Source organism: Cavia porcellus, unplaced genomic scaffold, assembly GCF_034190915.1.
Source record: "Cavia porcellus strain 051 isolate PalLab524CR breed Dunkin Hartley unplaced genomic scaffold, mCavPor4.1 scaffold_14, whole genome shotgun sequence".
NCBI classification, from domain to species: domain Eukaryota; kingdom Metazoa; phylum Chordata; class Mammalia; order Rodentia; family Caviidae; genus Cavia; species Cavia porcellus.
Window position 1 is genome coordinate 74186579 of NW_026947497.1, and position 19964 is coordinate 74206542.

Sequence of the window (19964 nt, forward strand, 5' to 3'; positions counted from 1 at the left end):
AGCCGCCCTTCATTCCGTAATAACTGTGCATCCCCCTTTTAAGTCACGGAAGAAACAGTAAGTGCTTTTAATATGTGTGTACATATAGAATGCTGTCTTTAGATAGCTGTTTAGAACAAAGGAGATTTACTCTTAAGAACTGAACAAATTGTAATGCAAATTATAATTCTGATAATTATTGGTAACACCTGTTTTGTTTTGTTTTGTTTTGTTTTGTTTTGTTTTGTTTTTGTGGGACAGGGGATCAAACTCATAGCCTTGTGCTTGCCAGGCAGGCTCTTACACCACTGAGCTAAATCCCCAGCTTTGTTCATCCTTAAAATTATTTGTAAAAAGTGTTCAAATAGTGAGGCAGGATATGTTTCCAGGTTGGAGCAAGTTAAATAACCCCAAGTGACAAGATCTAGTTCCTTCTGATTACCAGTATTTTTCAGTTGGCTGTAAATATCTCGAGGAGAATTACATATTACTGGGAGAGGAAAATAGGAAAATAGTTTTTTTTAGCTAACCAAATAGCAGAGAAGCAAAAAGTGGGCTGGAATATAGCTCAGCGGCACAGTGTACCTAGCAGGTAGGAGGCTGTATATTCAGTCCTCGGGCCAAAAGGAAAGAAAGAAAAGCAGAAATTTTTTCAAACTTTGGAAAATGATTGTTTAGGAATGTGTTTTTTAAATAGGATAAAGAAACTTCACTTTTATGAAGTTCTTTGCCAAACCAAAGTTCTTGCAAAAGTTTTAAAGCTGAGGTTGACAAAGTTTTCCTTACAGGGCCAGATAGTAAATGTTTTATTTAAGCTTGCAAGCAAAGCCATAGTGTCTCTATAAACTGCTCAACCTGCTCACCAAAGTTCAGCAAGTCCTACTCTGATGTAAATATACCTTCTGTTGTGTTATAGTATTACCATTTTCCTCTCTCAAATGTACTTAGAACCTCATCAATCAAAGATAATTTGAAAAAGGTGGGATCATATTACTGAGTGAAGTCAGATACACACTTCATGGTCACACATTCAGAACCTGCTTTTCCTGCTTCCTAAACTGTATCCTTGGGCAGATTATTTACCTTCTTTGAGTTTCTGGCTTCCTCTTCTGTAAAAGGGCAAAGGCTGCCTGATGACATTATTATGAAGATTGCATGAAATCCTTTAGCATGAGATCTGATAGATTATCAAACTAAGGAAATGTGAGCTCTTTGGAGGAGAGGGGGCAACGACAATGGAAGTTACTCTCTTTCACTTTGAGTTACTGCGAGGGTTAGCAGCATGTTAGCATGATTTCATTCATTTCTTCCCTGTACTTTTCTAGGGAGTCTTCTGGGAATTGTGAATGCTGGAAAAATGAATTGTAGGGTTGATGTGTAGCTTAAAGCTTAGCTTACAAATTAAATTAAACAGTTAAAAAATTTGGAATTTTATTCTGAAAACTTTATATGATTAGTAGGTAAAAGTAAGGACTAATTTGATTCATTTGAGCAAACAAACATGTGCTATATCCTGCTCTCTGCAGTGGTTCTATCACAGCTCATGTGTGCCAGGCCTTATTCTAGGTGCTGTGTAGGAATGAACAGGGTGCTGTGCACAGTGGTATGTGCCTGCAGACCTGGTTGCTGTGGAGGGTGAGTGGGAGGTCAGGAGCTAGAGACCAGGCCAGACAGCCTACCCAGACACATCTCAAGAAAAGTGACAAAAAAACACATCAGGATATGGGGCTTAGTCTGCTATAATTTTAAAAAGTTACTTTTTAAAATAGTGTTTAAAATAATAGTATTTTAAATATACTCACATGAGGGACTTACAGTTGTTTTAGTGTATTCAGGTTCCTCTAACAAAAAATGCCATGTACCAAGATAGGTTATAGAGACTAGAAATTTATTTCTCACATTTCTGGACGCTGGGAAATCCAAGGGCCAGGTACCAGTGTCTGATGAGGTCTCCTGTATAGAAGGCACACTGTCCTTGGGCATTTACATGGCTGTCGGTGGGGACAGCTCTCAGAGTTCTTTTAAAAGCACAGATCCCAGAACCTCATCACCACCTAGTTCATCTCTCAATACTGCCACATTGAAGATGGAGTTTCAGTAGGAATTTGGGGTCAAGTCTTCACTAAACTCATTGAATTTTTCCATAAGCACAGCATTTTAGTTGATATTCTAGACTTGAGTTTTTACTAATTGTTTTTTCTGATGTTATCATTTTTAAAAATGGAGACCATCATACATGAAATATAAGGTGGAGAACACTGCAGTGTCAAATTGACAATGACCAGGAGATGTTTAGGAAGCATATAATCTATAATTGTTAACAGCAATTACTTATTGTTATGTGTGACAGTTAATATATTTTATAAGAAGCATTTTTAAATTATTATGTGTATGCTCTTTCTTGAGAGAAAGATATCCTTGGGAAAATGTTTTTGATAAAAATGTAAGTTTTACATCCAAGGAGTATTTCTGGCACAGTATGTACACACATCTTTTTCCCTATACTCTTCTACATGCTCTTAAGTTAGAGCTAAATAGCCTATCATTTTGTGTTTAGGGTGAGATTTGATGCCAAAATTTGGGAAAAGGTAACCTCCTTACAATGTATAGCATAATGTAAGTAGCTTTTTCTGTGTCTCACTGTTTCCTTCCTACTTTTTTCAGGAAGTAACAATTTCACCACATAGCAGAACTTCAGACACAGACCAGAGAGGAAAGAGAGGCATCACCAGAAAGAGAATGTTTTCTTGTAGTGAAGTAAACATTAGAATCCTGTATTTACCGTACAGGTGCATCCAGATACAAGTAATGACTTAGAGAGGGGTATTTAAGCTAGAAGTAAAGAACCTGGGCATCGTATAAATGGAAGCTCCAGAGTGTGTGATACAGCAGATGTGTGCAGCCAAGATAGGCGCAGCTTTCAAGGCAGTGTTTTAGAAATCTAAACACACGGAGGACTGAAAGACTGATGACCAAAATAAGTGAGCAGATGTGTTGTCAGATTGCTTTCTGTTGGATGAAAACCAGTGATATTTTAAAATTATAGGAGTGACAAGGACAGTTAGATTAACTTTGATAGATTTTTCAGTGACCATTAAATTAATGTATCTAAAAGATATTCCTTAACGATAATTTCAAGTTTTTATACATATGTTTTGTACTATTGAATCTGGAAACTAATGTTGACATTTCTCCTGTTATGCAGAAAAAAAGCAACTAATTTTATTTTGTGTTTAGAGTAAATCATTTTACTCACTAATATTAGCAGAGATTATACTCTAAAATATTAAAACTAGAATCAAAAATTCTCTAAATTACTTATTAACATTGTATAATTTCAAAAGCTTTACTATAGTACTAATATTTCTGTTTATTTTCTGGAAAATCTTTAAGTTTATGGGTTTTTGGGTTCTATTAATGTAAATTAAGTAATCCTCTGGTGACTCTTACTAATTAAATTTTTGGTATTTTTAGTATAATGTTAACCAGCATTTTAACATATTTTCCTAATTATGCAAAACAAAATATTTTTGGCAGTAACTTGAAAAAGTTCCTCTGCTACTTAAAACTCCTAACTTAGACTATGTTAATGTTCCTAACTCTTTATGTTTATGACTTGGTGAAAACTGATCCCCTTGTTCCTCCAAGTCAGTCACCTTGTATAATCCAGTCACCTTATTGACTGGAACTTTGCCTTTTTAGGATTTCTAATTGAGAAAAATTTAGGCTTCTGACATTGTCAACTCTTAGTTGTTCTTTCCTCCACATTTTTCAGTTGATTATCTCAGAGGCCAGCAAGTGAAAAACACTATTCAGAAAATGACACGTTTGTTGACCATGTCAGGCCATATGTGATACACTATAAAAATTGTACCTATTTAATATTTCATTGTTAAATGGGATTAATATTAGCAGCAGAAAAAGTAATTATTTTGTTTATAGGTCTAAACTTTTGTTTCACTTTAAGTTTTCATAGTAACTGTCTCTGTATCTTATGCTCTTTCATAGTGCTTTTGCTTAGTAATTGATATATCCTTGCTGATATTCTCAGAAGCTATTTCTATTTAATGTCAAAACAGCTCATAAAAAGTGAAAACAAACAAACTAGTTATTTAATGTCATACAAAGTCAAATAGAATCTAAAACATTTTTAAATTTATGAAAATCCTAAATTTCAATATGTGTATAAAGGCACATAAATATTTGCATTAGTATACAACCTTGATTAATTTGGTGCTAGAAAACTCAGATTTTTAGGTTTTTTTCAAGACTGTAATATTTATTTGAAATCATGCCAAGGAAAAATGCCTATTTAAGGGTAACAGCTCAATAAGCATTAATGATTATGAGCCTCTAATTAGCACTGTGAAAGTTATCATTGAGAATTAGAAGAGTTAGGCCTGAAAGATCAATGCTGTGTTTAAAAAAAAAAAAAAAATCAGCTTGAGGTTTTTTTCCTCACATATTTTAAGCTAAGAGCACATATTAGCAATTCAAAGCTCAGGGTTTTGCCAGGAAATTCAGTTAAGGGACAATACTACCTTCTTTGAGCATTCCAGCCAGTCTAGTTTTCACTGTGTTAATGTTGTGTGTCTGGCTCATTTAACTCAGCAGTTATTACTGCATTTTTGCTTTTCACTTTTTAAGCTGTGCTGTTTTTTATTTAGAGGATAACCAATCTTGCTAAAGGCAAAATGGAAATGCTGTCCAGGGCCCAGTCCTATGAAGGCTCTGTGGGTGCATGAGTTTCCATTTTTGTTTTAAGCTGTCCATTCCTTCCCCTTACATCTGTTACTTTGTTGTGCCCTTTGATTTAACATTGTTCTCCTCCCCAATTTTCCCCTTCTCACTGTAAACTCACGGCAGGGTCTGCTTGGTGAGCTCATTCTCTTACAACAGCAAATTCAAGAGCATGAAGAGGAAGCACGCAGATCCACTGGCCAATATGGCTCAAGCTATGCCCAGCAGAAGCGCAAGGTGATGGATGGTTTAACGGGGCTCCTGATGTACTCACACTAATCAGCCATTTCTGCCGAGATCATGTCGCCTTAATCCTTTCTTGGACTTCAACTGTGAAAAATCATTTTTAACAAGGATGCATCTGATATAAAGATGTAACTTTTCTGGAATGGACAGTGTAGGCAGAACCTAAAATATCAAGTTCAGTCATAGGAATTTAGGTTTTGAAGGTGGGATTGTCTGTGAGGGCCCATGGGTTTATGTTTAGAATAAAATTATGAATTATTGTTTAGGTAGTCCGGTTGTTGAATCGCCCATATATTTTTTATTGGTGCGATCAAGAGGTCCTTAAAAAATAATCTTTTGCCTGTTAGGCACTCCCACAATATATATTCCTAGGTTCATATTTTGAAGATACTTAGATCAAAGTGATCTAAGTATTACACTTACATTCTGAAATCTTAAAATCAGATAATTATGTTACATCTATTAGGTCACAGCAGAGTTTTACAATTAAATACAAATCTTACTCAGGAAGAAAGACTCAGTCATCTAATTTACTTCTTGTAGGTTCTCACGTCTCAATCAGCCAATATTGAAGATAAGGATTTAGTGCCGTAATGCTACTGGCTAACCTCATCTCATTGGTGGGCGAGTATTGGACAGTAGTTATCATAATCCCATTTCTTTTTCAGTGTAACTCCTGGTTTTTCTCAACTCCATGGCTGTGGAATCAACACCTATATTTTGTTTAGCTTCCAGTCAATGAATAGCTAAACAAATAGGTTAAAAAGAAAAGAAGTTATTTTTTTGTGTGATTACAATAGACATATTACACCAGAGGAGGATTTATTTTTGATAGTACTTGCCATTCTCTGTTCTGTGTGCTGTGAGTGTACCATTTAAATATTCTAAAATTGGCTGCTTATACTGAGTTGTCTGTACCTTAGTTTAGTTACAGAAAGGATTGTTCTGGTATGTAGCTTAAAAATACTGTTGTAACTACTTACAAATTATTCTTTGGTTTTTTTTTTGTACTGATAAAATTGGAATGAATCCTATCTACCTGGCCACTTTAAGATTCCAAGATATATTTTAAAATTACTAGTGTGCCTTTGAATCTGACAATTTATTAATAATGAATATTAATATATTTTCTACACTGCCAAAGATGAATGTTCATTTTAGGACTGATTTATTACTTTTTATGGAGGCCTATGGGGATCATTCCTGTTTCTAGTGTTTATAGGGTTATCCACATAAGTCTTTGCATATGTCTCTGTCCCCAGCTGTGGACAAGACTGGCGGGACTGCTCCTGCGTCTGTTGTGTTTATGAAGTCGCACTGAATGGGCACCGGAAGGGCTTGTTCTGCCCTCTTTATAATTGCCTTGTATGAAACTAAATAACTTGCTTTAAGAAATCCTCCCCCTATTATCCTGAAAGGCCAGTTACTTAGTTTTCCCTCCTCCTCTCCTGTAGTTAGTAGAGTTGCCTTTCATGTTCTTTGCTATTGTGATCAAAATATATATTCATAAGAATTTAGCGTGCTAGGCACTTGAAGTTTGCTTGAGGCACTAAACAGTATAGCTACTGTTTGTTACTTTTATTCCTTTTACTTTCTTGAAAATATAAGGTCTTTATTTTTTAATATTTTGTCAGAAGCCAACTAATAAATATTCTTATATCTTCTGAGCAAAAGATCTTAAGCAGAGACAGTAGATTAAAACTGCCATTGGTAGTTTTGCTTCCTATAATATGTATACATTTATAGAAATTTTTGCAGTGACCCGTATATACATATTACACTCTTAGAATGGCCACAATGTCTTACAAGGGAGAAATACTTAAAAATTTAAAATCAGGCTTGGTTTTGTGAGGAGCTAGTAAAGGTTTTTCTCTTTCAGCTTTAGCTTGTTTCTGCGGAGGATTCCGCTCTTTCTCCATCAATTTCACAGCCCTGGAATTGTAGAAAAACTCTGGTTTCAAGACTATTGATACCATTTCTGTCAGGGTGAGTTTCAAAATAATTTCATAATGAAAACAAAATATATTAAACAACAAGACATGAACATACCCAAGTTACTAGTTAAGACCTAGATTGAAAATACTTTGTGCTGTTCTCGTAAGACAACATGTATCTTCTCATCAGTGTTTACTATTTATTCTGTAAACATTGTACCAGATTTTAGGAATTAATTTTTGACTCCACCACCACCTGTTCTTTTATGACAAACACTAAAATTAATTTTGATCTTCCATTAAACCAAACACATAGAAAGAATATTGATAAACCATGCATCACCTATTCATCAAAATTGTGCCAGAGCAGCAAATGATAAATTTCAGTACTCACCACCCAAATTTATAAAAATTATAATAGTCATGTTCACAAAAAACTAATATTAAAATCAGGATTGTAATATTCTTTAGAAAACCTTATATCACTTAAATTTGATATATAACCTTTTTGTTTAACCAAACTACTAAGTTAAACTTTTATAACCATTGGCTTATAATAAGCATTTTAATTTTTCTTTATATAATTGTGTTAATCTCTTAATTATTGCCCAGATGTTGAGTAATGTTGAACTACCTTTAGCAATTTAAGAGGTAGTACATAAAATTAGTAAATATTCATATTCTAAGCTTAAATAGTTGAAACTAAAATTCTTATATATTTTACACAGTTGTAGCTGCAATTGAAACAGAGTAAAATCAAAGCATCTTTTAAAATGAGTTGGAAATTTAGTCTCCATAAGAAATGGTTTATGACCACATTGTTACAGAAAGACGGCATGCCATGTGATCATAATGCGGAATTCTTTATTTCTTCATTGGCCTGCTAGATTTTGTTCTTTGGGTTGTGGGCTCCTCCTCAACTTCTCTTCACAGTTTAAGACAGTTAATAATTCTTGTCTATTCTATACAATCACGCATAGTCAAAATAGAAAAATTGCTTTCTATCAGTAAACCTGCTTGCTGGAAAAACATATTAAAGTTTTTGTTATATTATACTTTATGTAATTACTAAATTATTTTTAGAGATTTTCAGATGTAAGCTAAGGCAAAAAATAATACTTATCATTTTTAGCAAGCATTATAAAATATTTAAAAGTTTGAAAACTTTTTGAAAAAGTATTTAGAAGTAAGAATTGAAAGATGAAAGTAACTTTTTAGGGAATGGACAAGATTTATTAATAATCCAGTCATTTTAATTTTGGATTTATATTTGCTGCCATGATGTCTTAATTGCTTAAATAATCAACAAGTGAAGCTGTACAAAGATTTAAATCAAAAAGAAAATGGATTTAACTTGATTTTTTTCCTCCTATGAAATATATATTACAATTTTTTATTTTCAGAAACTAGACAATTATTTTTAAAGGCTGAGGATGACAACTTTGTACCTTATTAAGTCAAAAAAGTCATGTGGATTTGTCACAAGTGACATTTTTATTATAATTGTCATTGTATTTCGTATTTGGAATTGTATTGTGACTACTTTAAAACCTGTAATATAATAAAATTCTTCAAGTTTTTAAAATATTCTGTCTTAGAACTATTAGTAATTTGAAGTAGTTTACACAATACCTGTGGATTTTTTGTTTTGTTTTGTTCTATGTTCAAGTCAATTTTAGTTGCTTCACTTTCATCACTACAGGTGAAAGTCATATATTATGGGTTAGCAGATTTGGCCTTGAAATTGAATTTAAAAATAAGCATCTGCCAGGTGTGGTGGTGCATAGCTAAAATCCCAGCACTCAAGAGGCTGATGCAGGCAGGACCACTGTGAGTTAAAGCCTGCTCTAAAGTAGTGAGACCCTGCCAAAAAATAATAATAATAGTTAATTAAGTAATTAAAACAAGAGTCTGACTCTACTCACTGAAATGAACGAGCACTGAAAATGCAAGTTCTTTGTAGTTATTATGAAATTCCCTAAGTACAAGATACACAGTAACCAGTGAGCTTTTTCAGTGACTATATATAGTACCATATCTAATTTCCCAAAACATGATTCTAATGGGCAGACAATCTGTTGTGAATATAGTAACCATCTCTGTTGGTCTCTTATTTTTTTAACAAGTCTTTCACAACAAATGATAGGAGTGGCAACAGAAAAATTACTCATTTTTAAGTTTTTTTTTCTTTTTAAGGTTTTTACTTCATAATATAAGATTTTGAGGAGCTATTCATGATTTAAAATTTGTTATTAAATCATGCATATGAAGCCAGTAGTTTTTATACTTGTTTAAAAAGGTTCTTAATACTTGTTTAAAAATTTTATTTACTGTGCATTCTACATAAACCTAATTCTACTCAAGTAAAATTTTTATTTTAAACATTCAGGTATCAGACAAAGAGAAAATTGACCAACTTCAAGAGGAACTTCTGCATACTCAGGTAATTCAGATGGGTAAGAAAAACTAGGTAGTTTCTCTTAGTAGAGTCTAGCAAAAGTTGGATGCTGTAAAAATTTACTTTTCAATAAAACAAAATTGGGAGGAATGGTTAATAGTATATCCTGTTATCAGTACATACAGAACATAATTGAGAAGGCAAAAGAAAGAACAAGTTGGAAGTATTCAATTAACTCATTTATTTGTAAAAGTACTTTGAGCGACTCTTGTCCTTCTGATTTTAAAAGTCAGCTGCAGTGCAAAAAGAGAGAAAGGTTTGTTGTTGAGTAAACATATGCTTGCATTTTCCACTGATAGTCCGGTATCGGTAGCATTTAAATTTCAGTTGAGTCTACTCAGCAGTTCAGAAGTCCACCATGTGAGAACTTGTTAGAAATGCCGATCTTGGCCACATCCTAGACCTATTCAACTAGAATCTCTAGGAGTGGAACCCTCCAAAGTTGTTTTAAGAGCCCTCGCTATACCTGTGATGCATCCAAAGTGCAGAACGTAGTGCTGGTGAACCTTGCAGACACACTGCCCAAACTGTGACCCAGAAGTCACTTACTTACCACAAAGTGTCAACACACCACAGTTAAACCTGAATCCTGAGGTTTTAGTTCAGAAAAAACAACTCGTACATTAATATCTTTGGTCTTAAAAGGAAAAACAAGTAACACAAATGCCATAAGTTCTCCACCACTTTACCTGGTCCATTTTGGGGGACAGGGAGGCTGCAAGTTGACCCCTGTACCAAAAAATGAAAATGTAGACTCGCATTTTGCAAAGAAATGAGCAATTATGTAAAAACATTGTTCTTTTTTATTATTTCAGTCTCTAACCCTAAGTTCCTAAGCGGTACAACCCCTGCCTCATGGGGTTTCTGACAAAGCTAAAAGAATTAGTGCACGTGTAATACTGGCTCAGCATATGAACTTCTGTCATTTGATATCATCTTGATTAAAAAAAAATAATGTGGGCATAAGGATAATCTGAATTTTTGTTAAATGGCTGCAACGAAAATTTAAAATGTTGATATAATAGAAATTATTGGTCTTTAAGGTGTACCTTAGGACTTTAAATTCTTATTTCTAGTATTTCTAGATAATATAATTTCTTCAATGTAAGTAACAAAGAATTTTTCAAGTTAATGCTAAATTGTCAAAACTAATTTCAGTTTATATGAGATATTCTTAGTAGAGGCTTTTAAAGTAATAATTCATTTTAGATGGTTGGGTGATACGACTTAAGAATTTTAGAGGATTTTAATTAATACTTAATGTTATTTGTTAACCCATCTTATATGGGTATGTTTTATTTTGTTGCAGTTAAAGTATCAGAGAATCTTGGAACGTTTAGAAAAGGAGAACAAAGAACTAAGGAAATTAGTACTGCAGAAAGATGACAAAGGCATCCATCATAGAAAGCTGAAGGTATTTTAACTTTCACTTTTAACTCTCAGAACTTTGACACACTTAACACTGATAATAGTTTTTAAGAAACTAAATTGTTTTATTCTGTTTTTACCCAGTGTCAACTTATCACAAGTTGTAGTCCCCAGAGATTTGCTTTATATTGTGTTTTATAACATCCCCATAAATTGCCTATTTTTAAGAGTAATTTCTTCAAGTTTAGTATATTTTTCTGAAATACCTATTTTATATTTAGGCTTTCTTCTGTGTCTGTAAAGTTAGAATTGTTAGGTTGATGGACATCTAACTATAACCTATTATCATTAATGAGTGTGCCATCCCCCCTAACTAGCAAATTAAATCTTATTATTCCCCGCCAATCCAGATGTGTAAATTGAAGTAATTATTTTAACCTAAATCTCATAAATAAGCAGAATCTCATAATAAGGAAACATGATTTGCTCCAGTATAGCAAAGCAGCAGTAAATCATGGCATTTACTTTCGGTAGCCGTGGTCCAAAGATCCATCCTGGTTTCACCAATGTACATTAACGCTCTGAGTCTAAATCGTGGCTGTACCAAATGAGCACTTTATTTACAAGTGGCACCTAGCAGTGGAGGAAACTTATGTTCAAAAGTCACCGTATGTCAAGAGTTTATCTCAGAAAATGGTATTTTCTCTCATAAAATGCAATGATAATGAATATCTTTTGTTTATTTTTAATTTGCCGCTTCACTGCTTCCAGGTATTAAGAGAGGAAAGGGAAACTTATTTTTTACCTCGTCATTAAATCTCATCCTTAACCAAGCTGAGCAGGCTGGCGTACATAAGCTAGCACTCTGCAAGAATGAGGCAGGAGGAGCACAAGCCAAGCCCAGCCTGAGTGGTTTAGCCACACCTGCCTCAGAGTAAAAATACAGAAAGGCTGTTGTATGATTACCCTTTTTCTCGGACCTAATTTATTTGTTCAGCAGATATCTCACTTGACACTTACTGCATGCAAGGCATTATGCTCAGTCCTGGTCCAGAGAAAGAACGGTCCAGGCCGCCTGTCCCAGGTGCTGTCCTGTGCTAGTCTGCCCCGTCGCTACAGGCCATTTAATCCCTCTGACTGCTTCATGTAGTCTTCCAGTGACCATTCCTCCAGCTCTAGCCTCAGCACCCACTTGCACATGTTCCTTACCCTCGCCTCTTGTCACGCACACATCCCACACTTGGCAAAGGACAATTTCCTTGTCAGTTGGTCACTTCTCCTTTGGCCTTTTTGATGTTTATGGTTTTCGTCTGCTGACCTGTAAAATTCACTCATCAGGATTAATCACTCTCCTCTTTCAGTTAGAAAGCTAGGAAATCCTAAATTAAGGCACTTATTTAATCATTTTACTTCAAAATAAACTGAAGAAGAAATGGAATTTTACTCTGTCTTCTTTAAGATTTTACCATGTAGATGTATCCAAGTACAGTAATTAGAAAAAAGCAATATAATGATTATGAAAAAAGTTTGAATTTATCAACTTTTTTCTCTTGATACACTTGAGTTTTTTCTTAATATTGTCATTGTATTATAATATTGTTTTTTAAAATTTTTACAGAAATCTTTAATCGATATGTATTCTGAAGTTCTTGATGTTCTCTCTGATTATGATGCAAGTTACAATACACAAGATCATCTACCACGGGTAACTGAAAAAGTAGCAGACAGTGAATTTGCTCATAGAAAAACATCACATTAGCTTCGGAAAAGCAGCGTGAGTGCGTGCGTGCGTGTGTTGTATGCACACACATGCATAGATACAGACTGATACAGACATACAGATTTTTTACCTGTATAATCTCATTTATTCCGGTGACGTGTTCAGCTTCTAGTGTTACTTGGCTTTCTGTTTTGTTCTATATAAATGTGAGTAAACATAAATGTCCTGTAACTGTGTATTACTTACACTTATGTATTGTGGGAGAAGACTCAGATAGGTGGCATTATGAAGTATTGTGGTATTAAAATAGCTAAACAAACAGTAGATTAAATCAAGGATATAAATGAAATTTGATCTATAAGAATTCAAACTGCATTTGTAAAAAGTAAAATACCTATGGAAAAGATTTGTGGAAAGTTAGTAATATGATTTTAGAAATAGTGGTTTTAATTAGGACGCTTTTTACAAAATAAAAGTTTCACTATAAATAATGGTTCCAATTAATGTTTGCTATTTATATTTTCAGTGTGCCTACCATTTGAACCATTTTTTCATGGGTTTTTCAGAAATCATTTTTTATCTGTAAATATTTTAAGATACTAAAAGCCATAGGGCAACATTCCAGATCTATTGAAATTTAATTGGTGTCAGAAAAATGCGAATGACTGTCCTTCATTTTCATGGTAAGGTTGTGGTGGTTGGAGATCAGAGTGCCGGGAAGACGAGCGTGTTGGAAATGATCGCCCAGGCACGCATATTCCCGCGGGGCTCCGGGGAGATGATGACGCGCTCGCCAGTGAAGGTGAGCAGGGGCCACTGCGTGAAGGGTGGCCGCTACCTGCAGGCAACAGAAACACAGACTTGGCTGAACAAGGTTTTATGCGGTGTCTGGAACCTGTAGGAGGCGCTGAGTGAGTGCAGTGGAAGAGGACAGAGGACACAGCAGGCCACTGAAGTATGTGGGGTAGGGACAGTTTATATGCCAGTTACAGAGACTTAGTGAGGGGAAATAATGTGAGAGAAGGCACCATTGTAAGAACAGTAAGGTGAAGGGGCTGGGGCTGCCTGGTGAGCGGTCTGTAAGCGGAAGCACCAGCAGCCCATCCGTGGGCCCTGAGAAAAGTGAATGACTGTAGAGGTTTCCATTAAACACTTGCGGAGCTCTTAATCTGTGCCAGCACTGTTCTGGGCCATATGTTGGCACACAAATCAAATGATTTTGCCATAGCAGAGAACATGTTCTAGAGGAGAGAGACAGACAGCAAGCGAGACAGGTAACTAAATATTTTGTTGGAAGATGAACAGTGCTATTCACCGTGTAAAGACAAAAATTGGAGCCAGGCAAGTAGAACAGGCATGGCAGGGTGCTTGCTGAAGCGCGTAGCTGCATCGAGAAGATGGTATTTAAATCAAGATTTGCAGTGCGTGAAGGAGGGAGTTCTGTTGCTTCCTAGTGCCATGATGTTCCAATAAAGCAAACAGCTAGTACGCAGCCCTCAGGGGATGAGGGCTGTCATGTTCAAGGAACAGTGTGGACGCTGGTGTCACCAAACCAGATTGAAGAGTTGTAAGTCATGAAAACAGATGGGAGAGGCAGATTTTAGCACTTTGTAGGCCAGTGTACAGACTGGTTTTTATTTTGAATAAAATGGGAGTTGAGTTTTGAGCAGAATAACATTTTCTTTTATATGGCTCTGGCTGTTGTGCTGATAAGAGATGCGGACAATACAGAATCATGGACACAGATGATGCTTGGACCAGCGCAAGAGGAGTGAAGGCAGGAAGAAGTGAATTCTGGATCTCTTTTGAAAGTAGGATGACAGGGATTTCCTGCCCATTTGAGAGAGACAAAGAGAGTGTATGCTTATAATCAAAGAGGCTTTGAGTCTGAACAAAGGGTGGAGAGATCTGGGCTGTAGACGTAACTTTAATAATGATAGTATTTAGAGCCCTGATCTTGATGGGTGAGATCTTAAAAGCAGTGAGTGAGAAAGAAGACAGAACCAGGACTGCATCCTGCACCTTCCCTACATTATGAGGTAGAAGGAAGAAGAAACAAAGAGAAACAGGTGAAGGACCAGCCAGTGCCATAGGTGAGAACCGGAGCCCGCCATGCGCCAGCAGTCAGGTGGAGACAGCACAGAGAGGAAGTCATCAGTGTGGTGCAGGACTGCCGACAGGCAATGAGGCTGAGAAGCACCCGCTCAGGTTACCGGAGAAGCCCAGGAAGCGGGAGGACGTAGAGTTTTCTGACTGCATCTGCTGCCTTTGTAAAAGGAGCCAAATTACAGGGTGCTGAGGACAGAAAAAGGAAAAGGGATTGAGTTTTTCCTATAGATCGTGGAGGCTCTAGTAGTGATTCGATGAAGCCAGGTGATGCTAGGATTGCTGAATTGGACTGGCATCTCCATTAAGGTCTGGGGGCGTAAATTTAAAGTGAATCTTGTGTGCTTGGGCTTTGTGTTTTGTAGGGTTCTTTCCTGTCATGTTCAAGTGACACGGGTTGTTATACAGTAATCAAAGAATTGGAGAAGTAAAATCACCAAGAATTATGGCTAGAATAGTGGTAGAAAACAAGACAATGAAGCTGTTGTGAAAATCTTTAAGAAGTGAACTCTATTTGTAAGAACAACAGTGAGTGTTGGGCATCTTAGTCTTATTCAAACAGAGTGTACTTTCTGGGGTCTGTGCATTGCACCACGTGATGTGACCCTGGTTCCTTCATCATTCCTCTGGTATTGAGTGAATGTACCCTGCTTTCCATGTCCACTTTACTGTTACTAAGGATTTAGGGTACTGCCAGCTTAGGAGAAAAAATCTCAATAACCCATTGGAAAACCTGCCTTTCATACCCTCATTGCAGAGGCTGTGAGTGATACGTCAGGACAGAGTTAACCTTGTTCTGGCTGGAAGTTATGTATGGACAGATTTCCTTGAAGACAAGCCTGATCTCTTTCCTTCTGGCCAGCAGTCTTCTGTGATTCCCAGGGCTTTGTCTCTTCATTTGACCTGATCACCATATTTTTGTCTCCCCAGAACACCAAAATTGGCAAGTGCTGCCCAGCCACTTTAACCTCTTCAGCAGCTGCTTTTTGCTTGGTTTCTTCATATTCATACTAGAGGAACTAAAGGAAAATGGCGCACACGGTGCAGAGCTTGGTGTTAGAGGTTCACTTCTGTGGTTCACTTTTTCTCTGGGATTTCAGCATGGTAGTCACAGCAGCTTGATAAACCTGAATTCTGGTTTTAGTTTATTGTACCCAAGGAGCTGTTAAGCTTTCCCATGGACCTTTCCCGTGGGCCACAAACCACCAAGTGCTCTGATGGAAAATCTTTGCAGGAAAATCCCACAAATCGTTTGAGATTCTGGCCTCATAATCCAAGCTACCGTAGTTCCTTTCGACAGCTGTTTTTCTTTAGCCAGTTTAGCTAATCTCAATGGAAGGAGTTGTCTTTTTAAAGTAAAATAGTATAGTTATAGAGGAGCTTTAAAAGTTACAGATAAGGAATGGAAAATATAAGAGTTCTCATGAAACCACCGTGGATATATATTGTTAAATATTCTTGGCTAAATGCCACCCATTGAGGGAAGTGTGTCTTAGCTCTTATACCACACTGTTCTCTGCTGTGGCCCCCAAGCATGGTTGCATTGTTCTGTTAGGTTTAGGGACAATCTGTGAGCTCCAGGGACAGTCAATGCAGTGTTTCCCCGTCTGCAGTACTGGGCAGAAAGTGTGTGCACTTACGGATGCTGAACAATGAATTGTCCCCTGGCTAAGTATACTCTTGAAATTAAGTGTAAATTTTTCTTCTTAAGTTTTAGAGTAATGCTCCTGTACTTGGGGCTGTATATAACATTGGCTAGGAAAGACAAAATGGCAGCACTTTTGGTCTAAAAGCCAGCCATCTTGTTGGGCAGTCACGGCATGTGTGATGGCTAGATGAAAACTCCAGACCTACCATGCTAACAGCACTAAAAGAGATGCTGCTGGAGTGTATTGTGAGGGTCTCTCAGACCCAGGCAGGGCAGTGGCAGCTCTAGACCTTGTTGGTGCTGTAGAAATCAATGTTAATTGCAAATATGTTGTTACATGCTGGTTGTTTGCTCATTTCAGGTGACTCTGAGTGAAGGTCCTCACCATGTGGCCTTGTTTAAAGATAGCTCCCGGGAGTTTGACCTCACCAAAGAAGAGGATGTAAGTAGAATTTCTCTAAGGTTAATATGTATAGCATTATTATCCCTGTGTATTTATAAGACAACAAAATGAAGTGTTTGCAAACTAAGATTTTCTTCCGATTTTATTGCTTTCCATTAACAGCTTGCAGCATTAAGACATGAAATAGAACTCCGAATGAGGAAAAATGTGAAAGAAGGTTGCACGGTTAGCCCCGAGGTAAGAGGTGCGGTTCTTTTCAGCAGTAAGTTTATAGGTTCAAAGAAATGGTGTGGTCGGTGTCAGTGTTTACAGTATAGCTGTTCCAAGATACATAGTGTTTTTTAATGTTCCAAATAATGTATCACTTTATGCATAATTTTCTAGTCATTATTTTAGAGTTAAAAAAAAGAATGAATTTTTTCTGAGTGCCATACTTTAATGGAGAATTAAGGGGTTTTCAGAGTGTGTATCATCAAAAATTTTTTAACAAACTTCCCTAAAACCTAGAATTATTTTTCTCTTTCCTCAACAGACCATATCATTAAATGTTAAAGGCCCGGGACTACAGAGAATGGTGCTGGTTGATTTACCAGGTGTGATTAATGTAAGTGTACACAAAATGTGAATTGATTCTATTTCTATTGTGGAAAACACTCACAGTGACATGTCAAACCTTTTTCTTCAAGACTGTGACATCGGGCATGGCTCCTGACACTAAAGAAACTATTTTCAGTATCAGCAAAGCTTACATGCAGAACCCTAATGCCATCATCCTCTGTATTCAAGGTAAATGACATGGAAGATTTCAGATATCCTGATACGCTTTCCAAGCTTTGTCCTAAATCATACTCTTTACGTAGACATGCAAGACAAGTGCTTTTTACCCTTTTTGTTGTTCATTTTATTAGTACAATAAATAGAATTGAAGTCGTGGATATTTCAATAATTTTCCCCCGAAGCATCATAAAAAGTTTTATTAGCTGAAATTTTCTTTCATTTAAAAAAAGTGATTTTTTTTTTTTTTTTTTTTTTTTTTTTGGTGTCAGGGATCAAACGCATGACCTCATGCTTGCAAGGCAGGCACTTATGCCACTGAGCTAAATCCCCAGCCCCCTAAAAGTGAATATATTAACAAAATGTTTATTACTGTGATGTAAACATAGATACATTTGCACTAAGATTTATTATCACAGTTTCATCTTTCAATCTTTTTTTCAGATGGCTCTGTGGATGCTGAACGCAGTATTGTTACGGACTTGGTCAGCCAAATGGATCCTCATGGAAGAAGGACCATATTTGTTTTGACCAAAGTTGACCTAGCAGAAAAAAATGTAGCTAGCCCAAGCAGGGTAAGGGCAAGTTCTTTATCATGAAAATTTATTCTTTGTGCAAGCTCCTGCCGTGACAGGAGTACGTTAGGTAAAAGCATAATAATAAGTATATGCTGACATGTAGTCCCTGACTTCACTGGTTTCCTTCCTTCTTTCTTCCTTTAGTTGGTATATATAAACTAGTGCTCGTATAATTTCATTCTCTATTCAAGACTGTATAACGGATTGTTATGTAACACAAAAGACACTGCATTTGAACTTAGACTCCAGCACTTTTACCTATGCTCCTCACCTGCTGGCTCTGTGTTCTTATGCAGCCTGGTCGGGTTGCTGAATTTAGCCAGTCCAGAGTACACTTCATCAGTCTGTTGAACTAGATTAGGCTAAGGCCATTTTCATTTCTGAAAGTCTATGAGTTCTATGCATAATGTTCAGTGACCTCCATCTGTGTGTTTATAATTACATTGCTGAAGTCTCCAGCAACTTCCCTCCCTCCTCCTCCTTTAACAAGAAAAGAGTTTTATTGCAAGGTAGTATTATGTGTCTTGTTAGGATGCAAGTGTTGACTTAAAACATGCTCTCTAATTAGTTGTAAAGGCCTAAGGTGATGGTTAAGGGATAGAATCTACAGCCAGCTGGCTTAGTTTCAACTCCTGGTCCTACCATTTGCCAGCTATATTATCTTGGATAGGTTAACTTTTCAGTACTTAGCCATCCTCATCTGATAGAATTGGAGATAATAATGGTACTGTCTCATAGGTTGTAAAGTGATAGGAATGCTTCTTGGCACAAGCCTTGTGTCTATAATGGCTATCATCTCTGAGTATTATCATCCCGTTATCTTCCATAGAACAACTTGAGACATTAGGGACCCTGCCCCACTGCTGCTGTGCAGAAGGGCTCTGTTCCACTTACACTCACACTTTCTGGGACCGTGCCTCTGCATCAGAGATCTCCCAGACAGGCAAGTCCAGATTTATTGATTCCCTATGAGTTGGACACAGCTGGCTTGCCTGGATCGTGCTTAGCCTGTGAAGAAGAATTGCCTTAGGCCGCATAGAACATAGTTAATGTATGTAAGTAACAAAACTTCTTTTTAAGAAATTTTTTTTTTGTAATGTAAGTATGTTCAAGCTGTAGGCCACAGATTGGACACATCTGCTCCAGAAGGGCTCGCAGGACTCACACACAGTTGTAGGAACACCTGAGATTCATTGCAGTGAATGGGTACAAAGCAGAGTAACAAAGGAAAAGGGGTGGAGTCTGGAGGCAGCCAGTCCAAGCTTCCCAGAGTGCTCTTCCAGGAGAATCACACAGGCAGTTTCATCCCTGGCGACAAGGAGACTCAGCACCTGAGGCCTCTCTCAGAAGCGCGTTAGGTCAGCATCGTAGCATACCAAATTCCAGGCTCCCAAAAGAAAAGCGGTGTTCAGTGCAAGACATATTGCTTGCACAACGAGCCACTGTTTCTTAGGGAAAGTTTTATGTCAGTGTAGGTGATTGTTTCCAGTTAAGCTCCCAGATACCAGGCGAAGGCAGGCAGGGCTTTTTAAGGGATCTCAGGCTGCTGGGTTAGCTCTTCCTTCCTGGCCCCCTTGGTCTCTGCTTGCCTTGCTTTTAAGGGAGAGGCCTGCTGTAGGAGATTGTCCTGGAGTAAAGGAGGGCAAAGTGGGCTCCCTTCTCTCTTTTCCTTTCAATGCTTTCTCTTCTCTAGGAGAGTCAGTTTGAATTTCATTTGAAATGCAGGCTTTTTATGTCAAAGATTCAGGATTCATGTGGATGGTAACTCACATTAATGGAGAGATTCTTACTCCAGATTAATCTGAATGTGTCTCAGAGGGTAGAAACTTTTACATCATATGTAGATGAATATAGATCTCTGCACTTTTTCAGGGTATAAAGTCTGATTTTGTGCATTCTCAGAAAAGGAAATTTGACCCTGCAGAAATTGAGAACTGTTGGATACAAGTATTAGAATGGGAAATGGGGCAGACAAAATAATAAAAGTTAATCCTCCTTGATTAGAATTTA

General features: G+C 36.8%; 1 protein-coding gene across 4 annotated transcripts in view; it reads left to right on the plus strand.

Annotated features, from left to right (window-relative positions):
* Opa1 (OPA1 mitochondrial dynamin like GTPase) overlaps positions 1-19964 on the plus strand; it is a 74504-nt gene that overhangs the window by 13667 nt on the left and 40873 nt on the right. For 2 of the 4 annotated variants that reach the window (XM_005006878.4, XM_063261244.1), the window contains 10 exons: positions 4846-4956; positions 9289-9342; positions 10667-10771; positions 12344-12430; positions 13134-13247; positions 16561-16641; positions 16765-16839; positions 17135-17206; positions 17289-17388; positions 17821-17951. In XM_005006878.4, coding sequence (XP_005006935.1) covers positions 4846-4956; positions 9289-9342; positions 10667-10771; positions 12344-12430; positions 13134-13247; positions 16561-16641; positions 16765-16839; positions 17135-17206; positions 17289-17388; positions 17821-17951 — 930 coding nt within the window. The remainder of the gene's footprint in view (positions 1-4845; positions 4957-9288; positions 9343-10666; positions 10772-12343; positions 12431-13133; positions 13248-16560; positions 16642-16764; positions 16840-17134; positions 17207-17288; positions 17389-17820; positions 17952-19964) is intronic. The other 2 variants (XM_063261245.1, XM_063261247.1) reach the window with 1 other exon arrangement.